At 33.1% G+C, this 26,623-nt stretch overlaps 2 protein-coding genes and 1 long non-coding RNA gene across 4 annotated transcripts; 1 reads left to right on the top strand and 2 right to left on the bottom strand.

Annotated features, from left to right (window-relative positions):
• Positions 1–2,489: 2,489 nt before the first annotated feature.
• LOC148281339 (uncharacterized) lies at positions 2,490–5,436 on the bottom strand. Its single transcript, XR_015822373.1, has 4 exons — positions 4,608–5,436; positions 4,265–4,511; positions 3,561–3,863; positions 2,490–3,474 (listed from the first exon to the last, which is right to left on the bottom strand). It is a non-coding gene; the product is annotated as an uncharacterized LOC148281339 (long non-coding RNA).
• Positions 5,437–5,633: 197 nt separating this feature from the next.
• On the top strand, positions 5,634–18,578 carry DZIP1 (DAZ interacting zinc finger protein 1). Its single transcript, XM_088226799.1, has 9 exons — positions 5,634–5,906; positions 8,296–8,363; positions 9,788–9,955; positions 11,223–12,038; positions 12,423–12,783; positions 12,925–13,399; positions 13,839–14,007; positions 14,091–15,073; positions 15,464–18,578. The coding sequence occupies exons 1-9, from the start codon at positions 5,792–5,794 to the stop codon at positions 15,849–15,851; spliced, it is 3,543 nt and encodes a 1,180-aa protein (XP_088082925.1). The 5' UTR covers positions 5,634–5,791; the 3' UTR covers positions 15,852–18,578.
• Vhl (von Hippel-Lindau protein) lies at positions 17,467–25,804 on the bottom strand. Of its 2 annotated transcripts, none has more exons than XM_088226801.1 (2): positions 25,707–25,804; positions 17,467–20,898 (listed from the first exon to the last, which is right to left on the bottom strand). In XM_088226801.1, exon 2 carries the CDS (start codon positions 20,884–20,886, stop codon positions 20,380–20,382), a length of 507 nt encoding a protein of 168 aa, XP_088082927.1. In that variant the 5' UTR covers positions 20,887–20,898; positions 25,707–25,804; the 3' UTR covers positions 17,467–20,379. The 2 variants fall into 2 exon arrangements, with proteins under 2 accessions (XP_088082927.1, XP_088082926.1); XM_088226800.1 differs by lacking the exon at positions 25,707–25,804 and adding an exon at positions 23,923–24,151.
• Positions 25,805–26,623: the final 819 nt, after the last annotated feature.

Raw genomic sequence — 26,623 nt, 5'->3', positions numbered from 1 at the left:
ATTGTCTGTATTAAATTATTCATGAACGACAATAAAAAGTTTTATTAAAAAAATATTGAGTACTTTCTCGTTTTTATTATATATTGGAAAGTAAACCAGCTCTCAAACATTTTTTTTATTTCTTAACCATTGAAATCTTTTAAATACGCAATGTTGATTTCTTTTAAACAACTCATTTTATCAGAACTTTATCACTGAATTGTTTTTCATCAACACGCGAGAGAGATTTAGTTCATTATTTTTTTTAACAGAATAAAATATTTTTACCCACGACACACGGTTGAGCAATCGGTCGATTCACCCAGAGATAATGTAGAACTATTACTAGTTCAGATCTGCCACTTAGTACTACGGCGCCGTAACAACCATTTGACGTTTAGGTATAATAACACATTCCTATTGGTCAAATTTTGTATTCGCGCTATTTCACGTTGGCGCTTATATCCATCGAAAAAAAAATCCGCGGGAAATTCAAAACTTTCCCTAAAAGTTTTTACAGCTCAGCTTGATCATGAGTAATAGTTAAAAATCAGAAGTATTCACTTTTTCCAAATTGTTACTTTTACCACGGATTTTTAATTATTACTACTGATCAAACTAAAAGTTTATATTATGAAGGAATTAAAGCTTCTCTATCATTAATGATGCTGCATTTCGAAAATAATGAGTTTTGGGAATTGATTGCCAACCCATAAAATTTAATAAAAAATCTTTGTTTCCTTTTTTGTGATTTAAAAGTGAATTCACCACATTTAACAACAAACTTTTCTAAAGCAAACTTGCCTTAACACTGATCATTAATGGTGAAGAGGCTTTGAAGACAGAGGAGATGGAAAAAAAGACACTTTATATGGAACATGATTTTTTAATAATGTAGTTTACGTTGTTAACTTTGATTCAGTGTTAAGTTGGATAAAAAAACGTCAACATGGAACACATAATTAAACATGACAATTTTTATTTTAAGTTCTGGAAAGAAAAACATGCCAATTGAACGCTTCAATACATACATGGATATATTTAAGTTGATATAATACAGATTTATGCAACAAAAAAAGATAACATTGGAATACAATACTTTCTGAAGAGTTAAATTTATTTGAATTCTATATATATATGTATTTATATAACATGTTTATAATTTTAATGTATATATTTTAGTCTTTATTCAGAATAAAACATTAAATTTAAATTAAATTTGATACAACTTTAAAACGCATAAAAGAAAAATAATGTGTCGTGGTTCAGATTAGGGCTTCCAACCCTGCAGCTGATTTTCAATCTAGGTTTTTGCAGAATGAAAAAAATTCAATCCAGTGAAATCCCCGTATTAGCGGGATCCTGCATGTTTAAATGCATAGCTTAAAGTTCCATTTACAGGAGTACAATATAAAAGATATGAAAATATTGTCTAATAAACAGCATCAACCACAAAAGACAATATTCTAGGACAATACAATAATCCCACAATAAGTCCACTTGGATCCTGGGAAAGAACAGTGTTGTATTGTCCACTTGTAAACGGTAGTTATATTTTGTATTTAGTGTATTGTAGTATCGAGACATAATCGCAAAAATATTGTAACCAACAAAAACAATATTTTTAAGGAGAACACTAGACTTATTCCTATCAATGAACAAGGAATACACACTTTGAGAATCAATCTCTGGACTATTTATTTTATTGATACCATAATAATATCGTGTTAAAAGATCTATGACTGTTGACAGATGTGGATAAAAATCTATATCAACCAATCCCGTGGGATCTTGCTCCAAGTGGGATCAGAAAGTCACTAGGGATCCTAGTATAACGGAATGTCCACATACTCCCAGTTCAGAATACATAAACTTTATATAATACAGAAACTTTCAAAATAATTAGCCCCTTTTCACATCAAAATTTCTTTCTGGAAGTTATGATTACAGAAAAATTTAAAAAATAAGAAAAATGCTAGAATAGCTCTTATCTCAGAATATAATTGCAACAGCTTAATGCTACTTATTAAAATAATATCTACTTATTGCATATTAAAAGCAAAAATGTAATATTTTGTGTACTGAACAAATAAAGTAAAGTCCATATTTAAAAGAAATACTGTTTGTTAGCTAAAAAAAGACATAACATATTTAATTTGCAATAATGACGTGAACAATAAAAGTCCATATTTAAAAGAAATACTGTATGTTAGCTATACAAAGACATAACATATTCATTTTGCTACAATAAATAGGTCAAGAAGAATTGTTTATTTAAAAATGTGTGATAAAAACCATCTGTATTTTTATGCAGGAGTAAATAAATAACAGTTACTTAAATACAAATTAATGATTTTAAAATACAAATTAATGATTAATATTTTTTGCTTTTTACAACAGCCAATTTTTGTAAAACATTTAGATTCGAATCAAGTAATTTAGAATCATATTTTCCTGACAATATTTTATTTATTTCCTGTGTCTAATTAAATAGTTGTAATTTAACAATCAGCTTTACAAGTTTTACTTTTATTACATTTATAACCACTCAAAATTTAAATTTTCCTCTATTATATACTGCAAGTTTTTATGGATATTTGATTGAATAAGATTATTTGGATTATTTAAATACCCATTAATAATTTCAATACACCTTGTAAATAAATTCAGAAGGCTTTTATATGCTAATTTTAAATAATAACCAGTTCTCTCTCTCAACAATACACATTTGTGATGAATTGAAGCTTCTGACTGAGTAAGGGATTGTTTGCAGGCCTCACAAATATTGTCACTTAACAATCTACGACAAATCCAACCAGCAGAATATCCATGGGCTCTAACTTTACTTCTCTCCTGTTAAGAGCGTAAAACAGATACATCATGCACAGTAATGCTATTGCATTCTGCTATTAACAAACTAGATAATGACATCCTAGATTCATTATTGAGCTCAGGTTCTGAAAGTAATGTGGGACCATCACGAAAGAAACTTAAAAACTCTTTCAGGTTTAGTATCATGCGCCCTCTATCGTCTTCACAGTTAAGTGTCGGAGAGTGTGACAACAAAAAATTACTAATAAGTGCAGACTTAAAAGTGTTGACAAAGTCTCTGCATGTTTGATTCACATTCTTTCCATTGTACATTCTAATTGTACCAAAAAAGTTTTCCAATGGATCTTGGTTGAGACGTTGCAGGACTAGTTTTTTATTACCAGCCTGATGCAAGTCTGCCCAGAGCCTTTGAACACCTTTGATGGTCAAAATATAGTTTTTTAGAGATGGTACAATCGTCTCTCTTCCTGAATTCAAATTTCATTTTCTTCAATTTGTTAATAGCATCAATCCAAAATGCATGGTGTGTAGACTGAAGTGTAGTAATGTATCTCATTTTACCCTTGGAAAAGTTGGTAGCACCATTTGTACTGTCGGAGAGTTTGTCGAAGAATAAGACGACATCACTGGTGGCTAACAAACTTAATTTTTTGGGTGATGACTCTGAAATAGAAAAAAACAAGTATTTATTAAAGACTAAATATTTTTAATTCATATTTTGATCTCATACCGTACATTTAGATACGTACCAAATTCTGCAGCAAAACGAAGAGCAGTAACCGTCCTTTCATTCAACACTTTGACGCAGTTGCTGACTTTCATTTTTCAGATTTTATCAGGTATAATGTGTGCATCGTGTATTGATTTCAATAACCTCACATCTCCAATCCTTGCGTCCCGTTCATACACAAAAATTAAATCATTCCAACTTGAAATTTTAGCCTCAGTTGATATATTTTTATTGAGAAAATTATTTTTTAACCCCTTTATCAAATGTGGGAGGTCATAAATTATAAAAACTTTATGACTACATATTTCAAAAAATGTTTCATCTGCAAACAAATTTCAATAAAACATTAAACATAATATAAAACTGAAGTAGTAAAATATTTGTAAAGAAAATCTGAATGTAATTTTGCATTTATAAACTAAGGAAATAAAAATAATTCTATCTACCGTTTTATAAATTAATTTGTAGAATTACTTTTAAATAAAAAACACTTTGTATTTATACACCACATACGAGTTTAATATTAGTTAGTACACAAGTCTTGGGTATTCAGAATTCATCACCCATCATTAGGTGTAAATACAAACCTTTGCAAGTTTATATTGACATTTGATGATGGGTAATTTTGAATACCAGAACCTTGTTTTCCAACTAATATTAATTTCATGATTGACATATAAATGCAAAGTTTTGTATTAATAAAATATAAAAAATAATTATTACCATAATCTTTCCCATTAATCAAATACATTCTTCATGTTTCTTCTCTTAAATATTTAAGTGCTCCAACATTCGTTGCACCTTGGTCACATATACTGGCCTTAATAATAAAACCAGTGTCTGAAACAGCAGCGTACACTTCCCGAATACATTTAACTGACTGAATGGCAGGAGTTGTCCCTTCACAGAAATAGTAAGCAATATCATTTAAAAAATCACCCTTATAAAAACCAGGGCATGGTCCGCAAATCTGAAATAAGAAAAAAATATATATTCTCAAAATTATGACATTACAAATGGAACTAAATAATTTGTTTGCACTACTAAATATTTTTTTAAAACGAACCTGGCTTTTTCTCAATTCCAAAATCGAGAATCCTTTGGAGTCCTTCATTTTTCACACCAAAAGATAGTTATGGTGACAGCGAAACCTCATCAAACACTATGCTACATATTCTGTCATGGGTAGGCCAAGAGCCAACAGCATTTTTTAAAAATGCTGTTATGTTTGCATTTATTCCTGCTCGGAAACTCAATCCTACAAGAAGCCTATATAAGGTTGGTCTTGAAGGCGATGTAAAAATTTTCTGCACGAGTATGTAACCCTTAGGCGAGTTTTTCAACAAAGCAAGGGACAAAATTAGCGCAGTTTTGTGGTATATTAAATTTTTATTTTTGATTCCTTGGCTATATGTTTTTCAGTAAATAAAGCCGGTGCTGCTTCAGGAAGTAGCCTACAGTTTCCCTCAATGAACTTTGCCTGAAAATGTCTTTGACATACGCGAAATGCATAGCGAATTCTACTATGTGATGTGTCTAATTTTGGCAAAGCAGTATAGTTTGACGATGTCCCCGGATACATGGCAAGAAAGCACACAACACTTTTTTGACATTGTTATAATTATCACAGGCGAGAAAAATAGAAGAGAAAAGGTGAGAATTCACACGCACGCCGTAGATTTAAGGTTAACACACGTTTTAAATTTAAACCATTTTTCACACGCGCTTTTTGCTTTTAATAGAAGAGAAAAGGTGAGAAGACTGACACAAACAGAAAAAATAATGAAAACAGGACACGCAAGCCGTAGATTTAAGATTAACACAGGTTTTAAATTTAAACCGTTTTTCACACATGCGCCATTTGCTTTTTCAAACTGTGTGACGTCATGATGCGACATCAGCGCTCGTACGTAGCAAGTGCGTAGCGCTTACTCGAAATAGCGATGCGAATTACTACCAATTCCATTACTACCAACACAAGGGGGGTAAAACATCCATGACTACCAACACAAGGGGGGTAAAACACTTCGCAATAGGGACTGTCACCCCAGTGGATTCACCTGTCATCGGTTGCCAATCACAACAAATGGTTGCTAGGGAACAAAACATAAAAAAAATAACAAATATTTTTTACAAAGTAAATAAAAAGTAGCCAGCATTTTCATAATTTAATAGTTGATTAATAAAATTGTATATTAAACCTATTTTAATTCATTAGTAATGTTAAGGTATCATGTGTTTTAAAGAAAAATGGCTAATAAATCTTCATACAGATGGAATCACGACTTTTCAAAGTTGGCCAGAGATTCCGGATTCGTTTTTAATTCTCACAAAGCTAACGTAATTATCAATTGGAATGACATCAGTAAGTACTTTTCATTATACATAAAAATTATTGATGTGTTTTGAATATCAGTTAAGTATGTACAGACTGTATTAGGTCCACTTAACAATGGTAAATACATTTCTTTATAATATATACAGGTACAGTTAAAATAAAATACAACCAAAGAAAAATAAGACAAGGACAAAAATAAAATAATAATTACTACCTCTAGACAAGATCTGGTCTATCTTAGTGATTGTTCAAATCTAGAAAGACTTTCACCAAAAAACTCACAATCTTGTCTCGATGAGTTTACCATGCGACAAAATCTGGACATTGGTGCATGCAAGCCATAGTTTGTGCCGTGCTGATCGATTAATTTGGTATCAGCTAAAAGCTAACTCCTGAGACTTTGAGTTTCAGCTGTTCTTCTCTCTCCTTGGTGGTCTTCCGGGCAGATGGCAAACGGCCGGGATTTCGTGAGCAATGGTATAGGGGATTTTAGAGCTGTCGATTAATGGAATTATTGAGGTAATCTCTCCATAATCTATTTACTATGCAATGGGTATTGCTAATCCGTCTAACTTCTTGACTCTAGATTCTGCCTCTTTTGGGTTTCCCTGCCATTGCCTTTAGTACTTTCATCTCTGACGTTCTGAGCAGTTATTTGGTTTTTCTATTTAGTTTTTCTATTTAGTTTTTCTACTTGGTTTTTCGTATTTTTTATTTCCTCTCTATCTATCCTCGCCTCTGTTGTATACACCATGATTTGGTCTGACACACGTTTTGTATATCCGAATTATGTTTCCAATAATCATGTGTTCATTGTACTATACGACATGTTTTAGGCATCCAGATGTTTACTAACTGAGATGGCTATGTTCTCATCATCACTATGGCAGCATCATCTGCATGGCATGTGATGTTAATGACCTTATCTGCCTTAGTAGATTCACTACTTTTTTTATTCTTAAAAGCGTTTTTTTATATATATTTATTCTGCTAGTGTAAGAAAAGGTTTTAGGCGTATATATATTGTTGTTATATATTTAGTTATAAACGTGCTAAACTTGCTTTGTTCCTTGTGTTATTTTCTAAATTCTAATATTATTTTTGTCCCGAATTGAGTTGTTGTAACTCCTGGGAATGTAATTCAACGTATTATACTTGTAAAATACTTTGTGTTTTATGATTTATAAATAAAAAATAAAAATAAACAGCACATTATTATTTCGCAACCAGCGGACCGGAACATCAAAACGAACACAGTAAATGGAAACATCAATTGGAGTGACCTTTATTGGAATTTATTTTATTAATTTTTTAGAATTATTGAGTTGGCAATTAAATCTAAATTTCACTTACCATTATTATGGTTAAAATAGCATTTCTATAGTAGGTGTATGAAGAATACAGTTCTGTGTATGAAATGGAACTAGGACCCTCGACCTGCATAAGGAAATCGAGTGGAGATAAGTCTGCCTCGTTGTGCAGTGGTTAGCGCGCCCACCTACCATTCGTGAGGTCCCGGACTCGATTCCGGGCAGGGCGGACGTGTAATATAAATTTCAAAGGTCTTTTAAACTGCAATATTTTGTTGTTCCTGGACTGGCACCTTTGTAAGACTGATCACCTTACATCTAACACATTTTTGAAATACGCTGCATTTGTTTTAGCAATGTAGTGCCTTATGCGCCACTGGATTCCGGAAGGAGAGTGATCATAATGGAACCATTTATTGCACCAATGTATACCAGCTCAAGGTTAAAAATACACCAAATCCCATATCTCATTATTATCATAAAATCATAAAAAATGGTGTCATGGCTTTCATTAAAAATAATCAATTAGTTATGTAATATTGTTTTAATTTATACAATGTGTTTTTAATTAATATTTGCAATCTTACTGATAATTATTTGCACCAAAAGCGATGTAATTTGACAGGAAATGTATCCTGATATTGCAGAAATATTTTCAAGGCCACAAATATTTTTTTAATTACATAATAACTTGTATTTAATTACAAGTTATGAATTAAAAATACTTGGTATACCTCCACTTATTTATTTGACCGACTAGCGCTTTCACTTTCTAATGGGCATTTTCAGACTGGTAAATATTATAGAGCACCATTTATACTAAACTATCATTTATCTTAAGTATAGGTTAAATATAGTAAAAAAGATCATAAGAGATACAATAATGCTTCAATAAAACCGAATGGGACAAATTTATTGGATTCATGTGCTGGCGGTCTGAAGATTAAAGGGTGAAAGCGGTATGGTCAAATGAAAAAATGGAAGTGTACCAAGTATTTTTAATTCATTACTTGCATTTAAATACAAGACATTACATAATTAAAATGGAATTTCATCAAGAATTGTCAACAAATAACTTGAATAAAAATGTTTTTTTATTGTTCTAGAAGCCATTGATATTGACAGAGTTATACAAGAGAGAGATTTCACAACAGTAGATGAACATTTGTATCAGGTATTTTCACATGTTATTTAATAGAATACAGTTCTGCGCATCAAATAGAACCAGAATCCTGGACGAATGTTTTGGGTTCGATGACTACTCTCAGGTAAAAATTATGAAAAAGAATCTCAAGGGGAGATTTGTCGCCTCGCATTATAGTTGCTGAATGCGCCCAGACACAGACAAAGTTTTACCTCAAAAAAACATTTCTTTTTTTTCCACATCCGCTCCTAAGTGGAGTTTGTGGAGATCACCGGACGCCTTAGGGAGACCCTATCGTCCGCGCTTTCACCTCCTCCCAAATCAATCCCACGTCTCTTAGTTCCGCTGAATAAAGTCGAAAGATCAACTTTGACATCCTTCCAGATGGCGGGAGCCCGCAAGTGGGAAGAAGAGGTAACTTGGGTTAAGGCTCCAAGGCTCCAAGCCAGGTCCACTGCAGCACCCTCAAAACGCTCGTTATAGGAGGCTAGTGCATTCTTATATCCTCTTGGATTTCAAAACTAATTGTAATATTTAAAAATATCATTAATGGGTATATCGTCGGTAATACTGCAATACCGCGTAACTATCAATAAATTCTTTTGGCAGAGGAACCTACAAACCATTCTTTAAATATATTACGTACAATTTTAATCAACCAAAAATACCACTGGAGTATGAGAAAAACTATCGTTATTTAGAGTAAAAATGGCAAACTAATGGCTCTTAGTCTCTATAATGAATTTATTGCAGTAAACCATTTTTGTAACAAATGGGTTACGCATGTTTACAGTATTACCGGGTTAATGAGAGCCAGATTTGATTGCTTTTGGAATTATTTCTTTAGGTTTTTTCTAATTATATGAAACTAGAAATAAAAATGAAGTAAGGCTGCCATTTCGTGAGAAGACAAAGACACAGAACTCGTTGATGCACCGAGCTGTAGAGTTATATTATAAAGAAATACCATTAGAAATAATAGAACAAAAATATATTATTTCATTTCAATGTAAATTAAGAAAACATGTGTGTAGCAGTTAAGTTAGCTATTAAAAAGTCATTGTATTCGAGTTGTTGTACGTATGTTGTTTAGAAATGTTAATAATTAGTATATATTTAAATTATTAGATATAAGTTAATATTAGGACATTCATATTTTATGTTTGTACTATTTTAAGACTAAATAATAAACATTCAGCAAATTGGAATCACATTAAAAACATACTTAAACATGTCCAGCAAAGTTAATTGCACAATTTAATTAAAATTAAAAACTTCTCCTTTATTTTTTACTTCCTGATGACGTTCTGTGTCAGGATGACTGGAGTTCGGGTAAACGGAGTTCTACTGTATTTGTAATTTAGATAATATTTAATATAATAGATTTTAATTGATTTTCACAAAAATGGCGCTATATAAATTATCCAAACATTATTATTATGCTCCATACACAGGTATTAGATTGTCAACTGGAGAAGGAGTTTGACGTACGCATTCTTGATGCAGGATTTGTGAAGTTGTTCCGTCTCGCCCAACTGGCGGTGGAATACTTACTCCAGTGTCGTCGTCACCTGGACGTTGCGGTTCCGCAGCTCAAAACCCAAATCGGATATATTAATGATGTAGGTATATTTTATTATTAATATTTAAAGCATTAACTTTGTGGTCAAACATTTTACTAAATGTTATTAAATATTTGTATATAACCACTTACTGACTTTTCTATGTCTACCGGTTTCGAGACATACCCGTCTCTTCGTCAGGACACCAATCAAATCAACATGCAAAACCCACTATGCACCTTTACCATAGTGGTTGCACAAAATATAAAACCAACACGACATGCATTTTAATAAGTACATGCACTGATTAGGACAAACATGCACTGATTAAATTTTGAAAATTTTCTTTTGTTTGAGAAATAAATTTAAAAAGTAGAGGGGATGGAGGAAGTGGGTAAGTTTAATAGGGTGACCATTACAGTGGAACATCGTATAAAGGACTATATTTAAGGTTTGTTTGATTATTGATCAATGGAACATTATTTTTTAAAGCTTTCCTAATGTGAAATATTTCCATATTATTCACTTTTAACCCTTTATTATTTGTATGTAAGATTTTAACTACTGAATTTTTATTAGTCATGATTTAAATTAATTAGGTGATTTGCGAATTCACCGTTCTGCCCATGTTTGAACATCCACATTTCCTCAACTCTTCCATCTGTTGACTTTTGTGAAGTAAAAGAGCTGAAATCTTTATCACGTGGGTGAGATTCATCCGGCTGAACCAAATCGCCTACTAGGCAACGCCTGAAAACAATTTTCCAATTTTGATACTTCTTCTTTTACCAGGTAGTTAATTCAACAATGTTTGATTATGTCCAAATGCTTGCAGACTGGCTGGATTTCCTCCCTAGGAAGTGTTCATATTAAAATTTTGAATGTTACACAGTGTGTAAAGTGGCCACTTAAACCAGCCAATGACAGGTCATAAGCCCTGTAAATGCCTAGACTTCCATATTTCCTTCTCAAAAATGTTTTACCTCTCTGTTGAAATAAATTTAAATGTGAACAACTCCCAGGAGGAAATCCAGCCAGTCTGCAAGCATTTGGACATAATCAAACATTGCTGATTATCTTACCTTTATGTAACAAAAAATGATCAAAATAAGCTGAGATTAGTGTACCAGTGCAGTGCCCTACGCACCATTGGGTGCAGGAAAGGGAATAATGAGGATGATAATAAAACGAAAAGTATTTTCAGGTATTGCGTTGCCTAAAGAAACACAGTTAAAAATAATCTTCTTTATGTCTGTAAGAAAGTATTATTTGGAAATTCTAATCTAATTTTGTTAAATTTAAAAAAATTGTGTTTTTTTTATAATAGGACAGTGAGAACCTCAAGAGACAATTACACGCTAAAGACGAAGAAATTAGAAGACTTAGAAATAGAATAAGAAAACAACAAAAAACAATGGATTATGTCAAAAACAGCGACATCGCTAATCTCATCAGAAGAATGGCCATGAACGAAGGACAGGTCGGAACTTCCCCAATGAGTGAACAAGCCGTAAAATCATTCCACAAGTGCTCCCACTGCGAGAAAGTATTTCTAAATCAATTCTATTTGCATTCTCATATTACAAGAAGACATCCAAATATGCCATCTTTTGCAGAAGGGATCGATAAAAATATACATGAATATAGCGCTAACAGTTCACTTCAGCACGGAGCCAAATATAAGGAAGAAACTGAGAGATTACTCCAAGAAATAAAAGATTTAAAAGATCGAGTAAATATAACCGAGAAAAGATTGCAAATGAAAGAACTCAGCGGTGATAGATTAAGTAATGTTAGTATAAATAAGAACACCGACGAAGCAAAAGTAAAAGTTGATAATAGTTCTAAGGATAAAGTTTTCAGTGAGGTAGAAGAAAAGTTTGAAACAGATACAATGGAGAAGGAAAGTTTACCGTTGGCCATCTTTGAAGAATGGAAAAAATCCGAGCAAAACAAGTTCACGCAGGAGCTTGATGCTTTGAAGAAGCAGTTGGCAGATAGTGTCAATGTAATCAAAGAAAAAGATAACGCCAGGGAGGCGATGCAAAACGCCAAGGCCAATGAGAAAATATTAGAAATGTCTAAAAGTTTAAAAGAACATGAAACAGAAGTTCGATCTCTTAAGGAGCAGCTCCGCGAAAAGGTTAGAATTTTTGAAACTATAACTATTATTATTCCCTCTTAGAAGAATGTGCTAAAAAAATCCTTACGTCAAAAAGATGACATATTTTGAAATACAGGTATTTAAAAACCAAAATTGGAAACATGTGTACGCTGTTTAATAATCTATTTGACATAATTTGTAAAAATAGGCCTTTAGATCTGTTACAGCAAAATACAATTTCATTATTTTAAAAAATATGAGAGATATATCAAGTTTTGTATTCTATGTACTCATGTGACATTGTAGCCACATAAGGGTTGATAATATTGTTGGGTTTGCATGTCTGGGAATTTTATGCGTGAAATAGAATTAGGACCTTGGATGAGTGTTTCATATCACTATCTATTTAAGTCTATTTTTCAGATTTCTTCAGATTATACAGAATTAAAAAGCAGTTTAGAAAGCCAGGAAAAAATATGGCAGCAAAAACTGCAGATGTCGGAGGAACAACATCGCCGTACTCTCGATGAAATGAAAATTGCAATGCTTGGTCGATTAACAGAATCTCAGAACATTCAAGAACATTATAAGTCTAGAATAGACATTTTAGAAAACAGCGCAAAGGAACAGAAGAAGATATTGGACGATCAGACGCGGAAGTTGAGTATTACAAATTCACCCTTGAGGAATGCTAGCATTCCTGTCAGAAGCGCATCGTTAATGGATATGCAGAGAAGACTTAGAAATGGTGAAAGTCACGAAACTTTGCCACCCTACGATGAAGGTGATTTTTTTCTTTGCATTAAATTAACTCTCATACCTGTTATAAAAAGATCTTAGATGAACATTTTAAATTAGTAGCTAGAGCACATAAAATAAAATGGAATTCCGCAAGGCGAATAAATGGGACTTATATTTTTTTCAGAGTCATCGGATGACAGCATCATCAAACCGAATTATTTTCCAACAGATGAAAAGAAAACTAACAAAAGTAACAAAAAAGTGTCTGTCAATAAATTGACAACACAGATGCAAGAGAATGATTCTGAAGACAGACTAGTAGCAAAACATTCTGGATTAGAAAAAACAAGATACCAATATGAAAATGAATCAGTTATTATTTCAAGCGATAGTAGTTCGAGGAGACATAAAAAATATTCTAATGATAATCTGGAAACTGCTGGACAGGATAAACCAAAGAATTTTAAAAGCAAAAATAGCCCGGTTAAAAATTTCAAAGAACAAGACAAAGAAGATAGAATTACAAGTTCAAAAGTTGATGTTTATAGTAAAAGTATTGCTAATTCAAGCAAGAAAACTTTGGCTAAGCAATTTGAAGAAATAGACGAAAGTGATACAGAAAGTAGTGAGGAGTCTGAGACGAAAAAATCTGAAATTAGGTATGTGTTGAGCGCTGTTCGCGGCTTGGCTCATAAAGTTTTCTAAATTTATTGCATAAATAATTTCCATTTCTCTTGTCTAACAGTAGAGTACATAAAATTATTTACCTACACTGTCATTAGCTTCATTCAACACTATCCATATTTTATTCATGCTGAATGATGGATGTTTGAAAAGTCTGTGAATTTTTCCTATTCTCTATGGTATGTTTGATAATTTAAATGGATGTTTATGATTGGCGAACTGTTTTCTGAATGACCTGGGTACATGTATTTAGAAGGTTTTGTTTTTTTTTCGTGTAGCATTCAACTTTCTCATTCAAAAATATATTGTAAAGTTGTACTCAAGTATTATAAAGGTATACCAAATCACAACTCTGAACTCTTAATTATACAGATAAAATCATCGGATTTTTCAAATCAATCTTGTTTTTAACAGGCCTTCTAGTGGAAAAAGGGTAATGGATGCTGTCAAAGGTGATTTAGTTCTTATCGTGAACAAAAGGCTCGAACAACTCGGAGTTCTTTCCGAAAACTCGGGGCTGAGTGTGGAAAAATTCCAGAAAAATATGGAGGCGGTCGAACATCGACGTCGACTCGTTGCAAAGGTGCGCAAAAAATATATTCCGAATATGAAAACAGAGTTTGATTATATTCATTCTGGTTATTCATAATTGATTTACTTTTTCAGAAACATAAAAACTTCAATAAAATACGCAAAGGAATATCAAATGCTCTGGATGAAAAACTAAAGGAAATAAAAGTAAATAAATCTCCTTCATTTTCTGGTCAATTCAATAAATCCCACGGATCTCTTAATAAAATTGGGTTTCTTCTAAGCAATGTAAAAAAAAAGGCGATATCTATTATGAAACCGAAAGAAAGCCAAGGAACAGATAACAATCAAAACACTTTGATTGGACGAAGACGAAGCTTATCACAAATATTTGAAACCGCAAACAAAAAATCTCCATCTAAAACAAATGCTTTGCCGAATCAGAAATCAATTAAAGGATCAGTTTTAACATACATGAAGGATTCCAGTTATTATAACAAGAAACCTTTTAAACTTAGCGAACAAGATAAAAGTCCAGAACCATCCCTTTCGGAAACATACAGTGAAACAGATACGTCGTGCGAAGATGAGAATCCTAAAGACAACAAACAAGTTGTTACTGCAGCTGTTCAACATAAACCATCAAAATCCATAGAAAATCTACTGATTTCACCCATTCGTAGACCCGGGAAAGCAACAAACAACGAAGAAGCCAGCATAATATCGTCAACCCCAACTAAAATTGTGCCAGACAAGTTGAAAAATGCAAAAGAAGTTACCAGAATCTCAAAATCGGAAAACAATATACCAAGTATGTATGCTGGAGCTACTAGCACTTCTGACGACAGCGATTTTGATGATCAAAGCAAAGATTTTCGCAAAGCGGTATCGGAAGAAAACATAAACAAAGTTTCATCACAAAAGAGTGTGCTTAAGAGTACTCTGTCTTCAGGTTCGCTCGCAAAGAAGAAGGTTTTGTTTGATCTTGATGCCAATGAGATGAAGTCTCTCAGTGTAAGCCCGACCACGAGTGCAGCTATCGAAGTTAGGGCCAAAACTGACTGGGAAACTAGAGCAAACGCCAATACGGATTCAGATAGTGAATGGGACATATCCAAGTAAGACTTATTTACACATTTAGCAAAAGTTTATATTTTTTGGTTGCAAATTGCAAGGATTTCTTAAGAATATTAGAGTTTTCTTCAAGTACTATTGAACCTAAAATTGTGATCACTTGCGCCTAGAGTAATAAGGACCCAGGGCGAGAATTTCACAATAACATAGCAACCTTCGTAGTAATTATGGATAACTTATATAGCGCCATTTTCGTAATAAAATACCTCAAGGGCGCTTGCGTAGTAAGAACAGACCTCCTGATCCGGAGTCTGCGACACTACTCACGGGACCACAACCCGTTTCAAAGTGATTAAACCTGAGACATTATTATACTACATAGATTGCTAAGTTAGAACACAATGCAATTGGCTAATTGCGTTTTCAATTTTCAGTGTCGATCCAGACCCCATCAACCACAATGTGACCGTCCACTCAAATCCCAGCGAAGTAATCAAACTGAGCACCAAACAGAGCAGTAAGATTGCCGAAATATCCAAGTCCATCAGCCACCAGCTGGGCACGAGGACAGAGAGACGACCCACGGGCGGAATAGACACCATGTTTCACACCACGAATCCCGGCCCTCAACCGATCGTCAGCTCTCCCAATAAACTCGGCAGTCACTTAAACTCCGGTAATGTTGGCAGTATTGCATCCACATCCGGTCTAGTTCAACCTGTCCCAAAGCCTAGAACAGTGTCACTAAATAAGAGAGGCATTCTAGATAGTGATTTAGAATTATCTGATTGGAGTCTCGATGATCTAATTAGCGCCAAATAGGTTTTTTTTATTCATAATTTAACAACTATTATTGAAAACATTTAAGTTTGTAAGTGAAAATTCTTGATGGAAGTTCATTGTAATTTATTATATAAATAAAAGACGAGTGAAAACATGTATAATATAATATAATTTATGACAAATTATTTTGTTTTTAACATCAAAAACGAATTTTTCACTTTGGGGTATGACATTTTACACCTATTTGTTTATAAATTTGTATAAACAACTTGAACAAGTTGGCGGAGACTTTTTTCTCATATCATAACTTTCTTATTTGGAATATTTCACATCCGATTGGACCGCAGTTGGTGGTTTGAAGTAAAGATGCGGAAAATTGTGTTGTGACACTTTAGTTGCCACTTGTTTTTTATGGGGACACAATATCTCCTACCATAATTGAATCAGTATCACGAAGACTATTGTAGTCTTTTCCCTACTAATGTCTTTTGGACTGACGGCTTTAGTCGTCATTTTCTAAATGAGAGACACAATTTTGACAGCCATTCCAGGCATAACCGCGATCGAGTTAATAATTAAAGTGTTTTATACAAACTTATAAACATACAAGTAAAATAATTTTATTCCTATACTAAGACAATATGTATTTATTAAAATCACAATAAAATTTTAACCTTAAACATTAGTATTTCATTTCTGTATCAATTATTTGGACAAAAATATAGTTCTCCTTCCCATTTACATATAAAGCCATCACAAATGGGAAGTTCTTCTGTCGCTTTAGGTATCAGAAGTCAATTTGATTGAATTAAATTAATGATTAGCATTCAAGTAATCATATGAATTGTTCAGTCGAAAGTTTAAGCTACTAACCCAATATTACGAGGAGCCAACATTTCTATAGCTTTCTGGTGACACCGACCCCTGCCTATTATGGACGCCTCCGTGTTTAAGACATTTGACTCTCGCACGGACGGTTCTGGGTTCTATTCCCGGTAAGAACGCAAAAATTAAAATGTGATTTTTCCTCTACCTGGGTGTTTTTACTGCGATAAGGAAGTTCAGAATATTTTATTTATTTGTTAATAAACTATTATTTAATAAAAAATTATATGTTTTTAATATTGTTGACTTCCCTTCGTGCTGCTGCGGATATCCTAACCAATCTTCTGAACACATCCTGTGGTCTTGTCCCTTTCCCCTTCTCTATGATTACCGAATGGAGCTTCTCGCTACTATCCGTGGCCCTGTTATAGGTCCTGTCGGATATACAGATCTGGTGGCTTCCAAAAAGAATTTCAAGGCTTTTAAAAAGTTTTGTAATCATTTCGGCGAATTGAACATGTCCAATCAATTTAATCCCAGTCAGTGAAGAATTCACTTCCCTCTTTTCTCAATCCAATGAAGTACATATTATATACTTCTGGATTACTTTCTTTCAGCGCAAAGATGATAAGGCTACCAGATTACAGAGAGCTCCTTCGGGCAGCTTTTCTCGTTTGAAAACAAGCAAATTTTCTGTGTATGTGGGCACCGCCAAGGAGACTTATGTCCTCAGATGCGGTGTGCGGTATGTGGTGGGCAAGCTGTTTATAAACTATTAAACTGAACCAAATATTTTTTTAAATGATGTGTGTCGTTTTATCAGTGCTAATTTTATTTTTTTAATTGCCCCGCATGTGACATTTAAAGTTCTCTTCCCCTTCATCTCGGTGAGTTTTGCTGATTGGTCAGTTAACTTACCGTAAACCGCAAATCTATCACAGCTTTCTTATCATTGGTTGATTCGGAAGAACTAGTGATGTCCTTCAAGTTAGTTTGTTTTTCTTAAAATCATTTGTATTATTTTTTCATACATTTTCAAGAAACTTCCACTTACAATTTAATGCTCTAATTTTTACCATGCGTAAGAATACATTTTTTATATCCGATTTCCCGTAGCACTGAACTTCCTCATTTTGCTTGCTTTAATAAGAGTTATTTATACAAGCCTTTCATTTATACAAGACATAACTAAAGTGGACATTTCATGAATTTAATTTGGGAGTCAGCACATGCCTTGTCAGGCGACTGTTCTTTAGTTCTTATAGACCGTTCTTAACTAATTATACTTTCAAACATTTTAGTTAGAATTAATTCAATTGACTCAAAGTTGTAACAAAGTTATTTTTGTTAGCTCGGTGTGACAACTTTTTGACAAGTATTTTAAATACTAATTTATTATTTACAGCCTAATCAATAACTTTGTAAAAAAAATGGTTTTTAGGGTTTCGACAACAAGCCTGTATTGCAAATTGACAATACTAATAAAAAATCTAAATTTTCATGTTGTCTTAATTCCAAACATCAAACTTGAAAAAAAGACAAGGTATTAACAAAGTTGTATGAACATTTTTACAATTTATACTAATTAGGAAACAAAAGATAATAGAATTAGAATACTTAAATCAAACTGTGTCTATTTGAATGGCGATACAGTGGAACCTCTATATTTCTCAACCCCCATGAATGTAATATACGATAATCGTCACATTTTGATGACAACTTTTTTCCCATTTTCATTAGTCTTTCCCGTATTCTTCGCCACTCTTACCGCCGGCACATTGGATGACACAAACAGGTAAAGTTTCTTGTTAAATCCGGTGCTGCTGAATTGTCACCAAAACGTACCCCGTAATCAGAATTGGAATTACTAAAGGCTGTTTAGTTTAAATTTATAGAAACTCTTGTTCTTAACATTAACCTTCCTTCTCTTCCACTTCTACCACTATATATATCAATTTAGTTTAAATAATATTTTTATCATTTTTGTACCGTTTTTATAAGCTGGTAAAGGATTCATTAATTTTTGAGTTATTTCTTAAGGGAAAATAGATCTCGAGGAACATATTAATGACGAATGTAAAGATTCCACTGTACTCAGTTGTGCTATTGAAAATAAAGGTGAGCTGGTAAACGTAGTATTTCAAAATAAAATAAATCGATCTAAAACCGATGTAAAAATAAATAAGTTGATTGATAAGTTTTGGGCGAAGCTCAAACTATTATTTTCTTATAAAAACTGCCTTGATATAAAAACTAGGTGTAAAGTATTTTTATATTAATATATTATACAATACAAAGTGTATTATTATTAATAATAATAATAAATTCTTACAATTTATCTTTTGGGTGGGTAGGGAGAAATTGCGCTAAGGCAAAATGCCCACCCTTATATTTATATAAAGCGTTATGTAAGTAAATGTACAGTATTATCAATCACTGTTTAAAATAAGAAACAAGAAAAAACTTATGAGTTATTTTAATTGTGTGGTTTCTGTACATAGATTTTCATTCTAATACATAATTATCAGGTAGCCAAATGTGTCAATTTTGGGTTTGTTATTTCCTGAGAGCCTTAGTCTTTGCGTACTTTACAAGGTGACAGGTTCTCTAGTCCTAGATGTCTATAATAACTGACAATCCGTCAGTAGATCATGTTTAAACTGAAATGCGAACCTGACAGAAAGACTAGGCCCCCGAACACAGTGGGAAGCTAAGAGATCTATCGTTGATTGTCAATGTAGTTAACTCATTTTTTAATGCAAAAATTACAATATTTGTCTGATACTTTGTCGATATCATTTGGCCTTTTAAGACCGTATGTTTTGTTCAAACAAACGCTAACTTTCCTATTTTATTTTTTTGATAATAATGTCAGATTTTTGTTTTCGAATTGCTGGCAATCTTCTTTATGACGCGTCTATTTTTGTCCGATAGTTTGCAATCCGTAACTCTGCCTAAAATGACAATCACATTTTGACAGTTCGACTCTCGTTAAGGTACCTGATTCTTTCCGTTATTATTTACATTATTTAAGGTCAAATACCAGCTAGCCTGTGACCTAATATATATATAAATTTATGTATGTTATATAATTTTTTTCATTATAATTGTTAACTTTTATTTAATTAAATGTATTTTAATATGCACATATTTGCAACTGATATTTATTTCCCATACTAATAAAAAAAACACTCTTTGAAACCTATTGTATGTTCTAACGACCGCGCAGGATATAAAAGTTTGGACAATACGAAAATTCGGCTGCAGTTCACATGCGAGCGCTTAAAACGAGCGAGTTTAAGAAAAATATTATTTATTTCATACCAAGATGTATTCGATGTAGCGAGTCCTGGGATAGAACAATATTGTTCGGTCTAGTTGTAAACGGCCGTTAAATAATAAGAACGCAAATATTCCTCATTTAAAAAAAAACAAGGTTGGTACTTTGGAATTTTTAAAGAGAAATTAGAGTGGCCTATATCGAAGTAAATATACCACCTTTCCTTTATAATAGGCCGCCTTAAAAGAATATCTAGATTGAAAAATATGGCATATTGCACGCTATGTTTGGAGCAGACGTAGATTAATCGAGTCATTTAATAAATTAATTATTTTCAATGGAACACACTCAAAATGGCGGATGTTAAGAAGTCGAACAATAAAGTAAATAGATTCTCCATCTGTACAAGAGTCATCTAGAACTTCTAACATTGTCTCTGCCCGTCTGTTCCAGCATTAAACGTCACCGTGCCCGGTGAGAGATGATGGCCTGCTTCAGCTCGAGCTCCAGAGTTCTCGGCAACTCGAGGTGGCCCACGAGGCTCTCGTCCCGGATCAGCTCCACGATGGCCAACATGGCGTTGGATTTGAGGTCCCTCAGCGGGGCCGTGATGTTCCAGTTCATGCGCACGATGTAGTTGAATCTCCTCGAGGAGCGGAGGCTCGCGGAGTGCGAGGGCGGAATGTCGGGCGGCCCGCGGAATACCGGGTTGTTGTTTACCACGAACCTCTCCTGCGTCATGGAATCCTTGAAGATCCACGGATGGCTCGTGAAGGTGTTGATGTCGAGGAACTGGGCGGGCAGAAGCTGTTTGTACTTCTCCGGCTTCCCCGCATAGTTGATCCAACAGATGTCCACGGGCCGGCGGCTGACGTTGGTGAACCTGACGTACGACCGGTGTTCGCTCTCCGTAGATTTGATTATTCTGGGGTTTCCCTCATTATCTGTTTCGTATTCGACGGCATTCATAGCACAATGTTCCTGGAAAAAAAGACTCGGACACATGAGTATATCACCACAAATATAGGATCAGAAACACAAAAAATCATTTTAGAAAAACATATATATGGCGCCCATCAATATGGAAAACTTAAACATTTGGAAAATCATCAAGGAGTTTCCTAATCAATGATAAGAGAGTTGCGAAAGATTTCCAATTTACGGTAAGACAACGGACCAATCGGAAGAACTGACCAAGAAGAAGCGGAAGAGAACTTTAGACATCGAACGCGGAGTAATTTCAGAAATACGAACCTTTAAAGAAATTATACACATTTTAAAAAATTGGCTTAGTTTAATAGTCTATTAAAAAATAAAAAAAGCCCACTGATTTCCTCATTGCTTCAATCAACTATATTTGAAGTCAAAAATGATAATATTTGAAATATAATCGCTGAAAATATGAAAATCTATTTGCTGAGGCTCACAGCGCAGGCAAATAAACCACCATTCGCAGAGCTCCGAGAGCAACTGGTGTTCTGTGGCAGTGGTACAGGCTAGCCTGCGTCACACGTGAAATTGTTTCTCTCGCTTGCGAATATATCTGTAGTATAGAGAGTGAAACATAAAGAGTGTGTGAGACAATTGTATATTCGGTGCTGTTTTACTTTATACTAAGCATCATTGGTAAGCTTTTGATTGCTTCTTCTGTGCCCAATAAGTATTGATTATTAATAATAAAATATTTAAATCGATACATAAATGTACAACAAAGGTATACCAAAAACCTTAACCCTGTATTTTTTATATTTACAGAGATATCAAAGTTAATAGATGCAATGTGTATTAGCTACACATTATCGAAAAGGCAGAGTTAAAGGCAATTTTCATACAACTTACAGGTACTCTTTTACCTAATAGTACCATTGAAATTTTATTTTGAATCTTGAAGTAGGAAACACATAAACACATTCTAAGTGTGCTCTAATAATGACAATGTACATATAATTAGATCTTAATTTGTTGCAACAGAGAGGGAAAACATTTTCGAGAAGGGAATATTCAAAATCGGGTTGTGGTCCTGTGGCTAGTGTCTCGGACTCATGGACCAAAGGTCAATGGTTCGAATCTCACTCTACCCCAACTTGATTAGATTGTCTAATAGTGAGTTATTTACAACTCGTTGAAAATGGCCTTTAAAATTAAATATTTGGGTAAATCATAAGAACGAATATATTTCTTTTTTCAAAAAAAATAATATGGAAGTTGAGGCATTTACAAGGCTTACGACTTGTCATTGGCTGGTTTAAGTGGCCACTTTACACACTGTGTAAAGTTCACTAATTTGCCTATGTTTTTTTTTAATTTTTTATTTATTCATATTTTTTCTCTTACAAACTATAATTAATAATAAAAATAATGTGACCTCACGGGGTTACCCGTGCCGAGGGCACTTAACAGTATATTTTTTTAAATATTTTTACATTTGAGAATAAACAAAGCAAATTAACTTAATAAACGGAGATAATTAACAAAATATCTAAACACTACGTATTTATGTTTACAATTAATTTATGTACGTCAATATTATTTATATTACAAAACGCACAATGAAAGAACAAAAACCTAACATAAGCTATACACTTGTGGAGCAGTTGATTAAATATTGGTTTGGGCGAATGAGACGATCCATTTTACTTCTACCTAGCTCCACAATCCATTTTTTTATAGCCTTTTTGAACATTTTCTCGTTACTAATTGTTTTCATAGATAGTGGAAGTAGGTTATAGATTTTAATTGAATAATACTCAAAATCCCTTGGTCCACATTTCCTCAACCTTCCATATGTTGACTTTTGTGTAGTAAGAGCTGAAATAACTTTTGTGAAGTAAAAGAGGTTCAGGCGGATGAATCTAACCCACATGATAAAGGTTTCAGCTCTTTTATTTTATTGTATTTTTATTTTATTTTTCTCATAAAAACAAAACACATTATAGAGTTTATGCAATGTTTTCAATATGTCGGTAAAATGTGTCTCAGTTACTTTTAGGATAACTTTTATTATAACACAAAAATATTTATTTTATTTTAATTCACAAAGGTCAACAAATGGAAGAGTTGAGAAAATTTGGCAGAATGGTGAATCTTACAGTGTCTAAAGCAGCCACTTCAACCAGCCAACGACAGGTCATAAGCCCTATAAATGCAGAGACTTCCATATTCGATTCCCGAAAATATTTTTCCTTTCTGTTGCAACAAATCAAGGTCTGAATAACTCCCTAGGGAGGAAATCCAGCCAGTCTACAAACATTTGGACGTAATTAAAACATTGTTGTACATATATTTTATTTATAAGTTGTTTAACACATATTTCTTAACCTTCAGATTGAATTTTGAAATTTTTTATCTTCATAAACGTTTTTTCTAATTTCATAATATTATTATTTTTAAAATGGAGTTTTGTGACTTCGCCTTTTTCCTAAATGGGAGTCTGATTTTACCTTTTCTCCGGTAATGTGATCATGTTTATGTTGGTTTAGACCATTTTTTTCCAAAATTCTTTGTCTTTTATATCAGAATTAATAGTATTAATTATACGATATTCAACATTTTTTTTTTATAAATATTTTTTTTCTTTATTGCAACAGAGAGGAAAAATATTTTTAAATACGTAAGTCTAGGCATTTACAGCGCTTATGATGTTGGCTGGCTTAAGTGACCACTTTACACAATGCGTAACATTCACCATTATGTCTGAGTGTATCTTTAACATCATTAATTTATCGTTAACATCCACATTTCATCAACTCTTCCATCTGTTGACTTCAGTGAAGTAAAAGAGCTAAAACTTTTATTGATGTGGGTGAGATCATCATCCATTAATTCGAATCACAATCAAATAGCTTTACAATAATAAATATCATGAGACCAGGAAGAGGAAAGGTGGAAAATGAGTGTGAGGAGAGTGTTATAGAAAGAGCGTTATATTTATATAAAAAAGGTGGAGGTTTATAATATGAAGAGTACAGATAAAAAAATAAGCACTAATAAATTATAAAAACGAACCTCTTCAATTAAAGCAGCTATTTTAATTCCAGAGAAATAATCATAATCTTTCGAGCAGTTTATGAAAATGTAAAACTAATTAAACCTAAATACTAAAATCCAGATTTTAAATCATGGAGGCGGAAAGCAATTAAAATACTTAAAGAATATTAATATGAATTTCATTAGTGAAAATTTAATTATTTCTTCTAAAAAAGATAATTCTTTCAAAATCTGACATTTGCGATGTCAAAACAATATTTTGCTGAATGTTGGTTAAACTGTATTTTGGAATTTTTATTAATCCGACGTGCGTTCGAAAATAATACGTGCCAATGCCTTCTAGATTTTTACCAGAAATATTTTCTAAATAAAATCTACAAAACACAGTTTTTTTTGGTAACAATATTTTTTAGAACCTACGCTTAACATTTAACAAAACAATATGTAAGCCATTTTCAATTTCTTAAGTAATGAGTGCTTTTATAACTCATAATTTTTTTATGTTTTTTTCCCAACGATTAACTGTGGTGCTTTTTTTTCTCGTGAATAAGCATTAATTTATTTGCCATAATGGTTCATATCGAATTACCATAATGTCTTTAAACACTACAAAAATGTGTTTTAACAGAAGCTTCCGACTTGTAATAATGTTTTTTTTAATAGAGGAAACCGAGGACAACGGTAACGTGGGATGAAAGTTAAAGAAGAAATTACTTTGCTTGTATAAACCTGCTGCTGTTATGCATCTATTTAACTCCTCTCTCATATCTGTAATCCCACGACTCTGTGCTAAACAGTTAAAAATAAATCGTATAGGTGTCGTTAAAATACAATAAAATTTAGATATCACAACAGAGATAAAGAACATTTTAGAGAAGGGAATGTAGAAGTCGTAATATGTAAATATTAACACCTCCCTAGGAGGTTGAATCCAGTCCTTGTCAACAAAAGTTTGGACAAACTCAAAACATTGTTCAATAAAATTTAGTTTTTGATATTTTTTTCAATGCAACAGTTGGTTGATTCAGTATGAAGAGATGTCTTCACACTTTATATTACAAAGAATCTACCTCTAGAATATTTTTCTCACTATACAGGGGTTCTTTAAACCCTGTCACATCCGAAACCACAATGATCAGTATGAGCAAGAAGACATATAAGCATATTTAAAAAAATATTTAGAACAACGAAAAATTTAAAAAATAAAATATTTGAAAAACAAATGGTTGCTTACTTCTGCGGGGAAGAAGTGAGGGGAGCGCGGCGCAGTATCGGACTCCCTCCTTCCCCCTCCTCATTTCACCCCTGCAGAAGTAAGCAACCAATTGCTTTTTTTGGTATTTTTATTTTTAAATTTTATTCGTTCTAAAAAAATATTTAAATGTGCCAATATGTCTTCTTGCTCATACTGATCATCGTGGTTTCAGATGTGACAGGGTTTAAAGAACACCCTGTAGAGATGTGACTGCCTGATTTTGGGAATACAAGAATGAAGAATGAACGATTATGCCAGTTACTTCTCGTATTAGGTTAAAGTTGTTTTTTTTAGTAACAATTCTTAGAGGTAGGTAGAAAAGATAGAATGCCGTATCGATATTATAGAATGCCTAATATACGGAAAAGGAAAAACTAATTGAAGGCTGGCAATGCCCGAGATCCTTCTGTTTCTGAGATTGCCCGCCTCTTAAGCTCTCTTGAAAGTTATAATATTTATAGGCATTAAACATTTACGTATTTAAAATTGTCAAATGAATTGACAAAAAAATACTTACATATCGCCAAAATTATGATTCATTACATACCTCATTACTATCCAGATCCAGTACCGAATAGCAGCTGGACCTGGAGCTCTAATAGTATTTTCTTATCTTGTTTGTTTCCTTCCAAATCGAGTTTTACTAGAATAATTATGCGCCTCATATGATTTTCTTTCGAAAAACAGTATTTGACCCCTGATTCATTATCTTAATAATTTTAAGAAGAGTCTACTCTTTTTAAAGACAATTTCGTGCACGAAAGGGTCACATGACCTTGAAATTGTTTAAAATTGTAGAAAACTGTCACAAACTATTAATTACTAATGAAAAATATGACAGATCGCATTCATCCTGAATGCATTAACAGCGCGCTATGACGCGTATTTAGTACGTAAAAATGCGCTACATCGCGCTATAATCGCGTTCGGAATACCAGCCCCGGACATATTTTTGACAGATAAGCTGTCACGGCCGTCAAAAAAACGACACCGTTTTTTTAGGAAACCACTCTCTAGACACCGTTAAGATGGCTGTCCACCACACTATCGTTCATTACGGCTGCTAGATATTGGCACCGCTTTTCTAAGAAACCAACTTAAGGAAAAGGGAACTTAAGCAGTTCCATTTACATTTTTAATCACTTTACAAAGTTCAACATCTTACTTTTATAAAAAAAATATTCAGAAGATGCCAGTGAAGGAAAACAATCGTTTTCTATCTAATAATATTGTATCCATACCAAAAACAGGACCCCGAAAGAACAACGGTAGGAAAGGAAATGTAGAAAATCGGCAATAGTATGACAGGCATTCCCAACAAGTTCGAAATTCATGGAGAAGAAGTAAAAAACGGAAGGCCAAATAAGCGAAATTTTTTCAGCTGAATGACGGACAAAATATTAATCCAAAAACGATTACTCCAAAAAAAGTATAAAACAAAAAACAGACCGACCTGAATTTTAT

This window comes from Micrasema longulum, unplaced genomic scaffold (genome assembly GCF_059751315.1).
Source record: "Micrasema longulum isolate JH-2025_06_02 unplaced genomic scaffold, ASM5975131v1 h1tg000469l, whole genome shotgun sequence".
Lineage (NCBI taxonomy): Eukaryota > Metazoa > Arthropoda > Insecta > Trichoptera > Brachycentridae > Micrasema > Micrasema longulum.
This window is presented reverse-complemented; position numbering and strand designations above follow the sequence as displayed.

Coding starts and splice junctions, on each gene's coding strand:
- Vhl (XM_088226801.1), bottom strand. CDS start 20,886: ATGAATGCCGTCGAATACGAAACAGATAATGAGGGAAACCCCAGAATA.
- DZIP1 (XM_088226799.1), top strand. CDS start 5,792: ATGGCTAATAAATCTTCATACAGATGGAATCACGACTTTTCAAAGTTG. Junction 8,364..9,787: donor TAGATGAACATTTGTATCAG/GTATTTTCACAT, acceptor CTCCATACACAG/GTATTAGATTGTCAACTGGA. Junction 9,956..11,222: donor AAATCGGATATATTAATGAT/GTAGGTATATTT, acceptor TTTTTATAATAG/GACAGTGAGAACCTCAAGAG.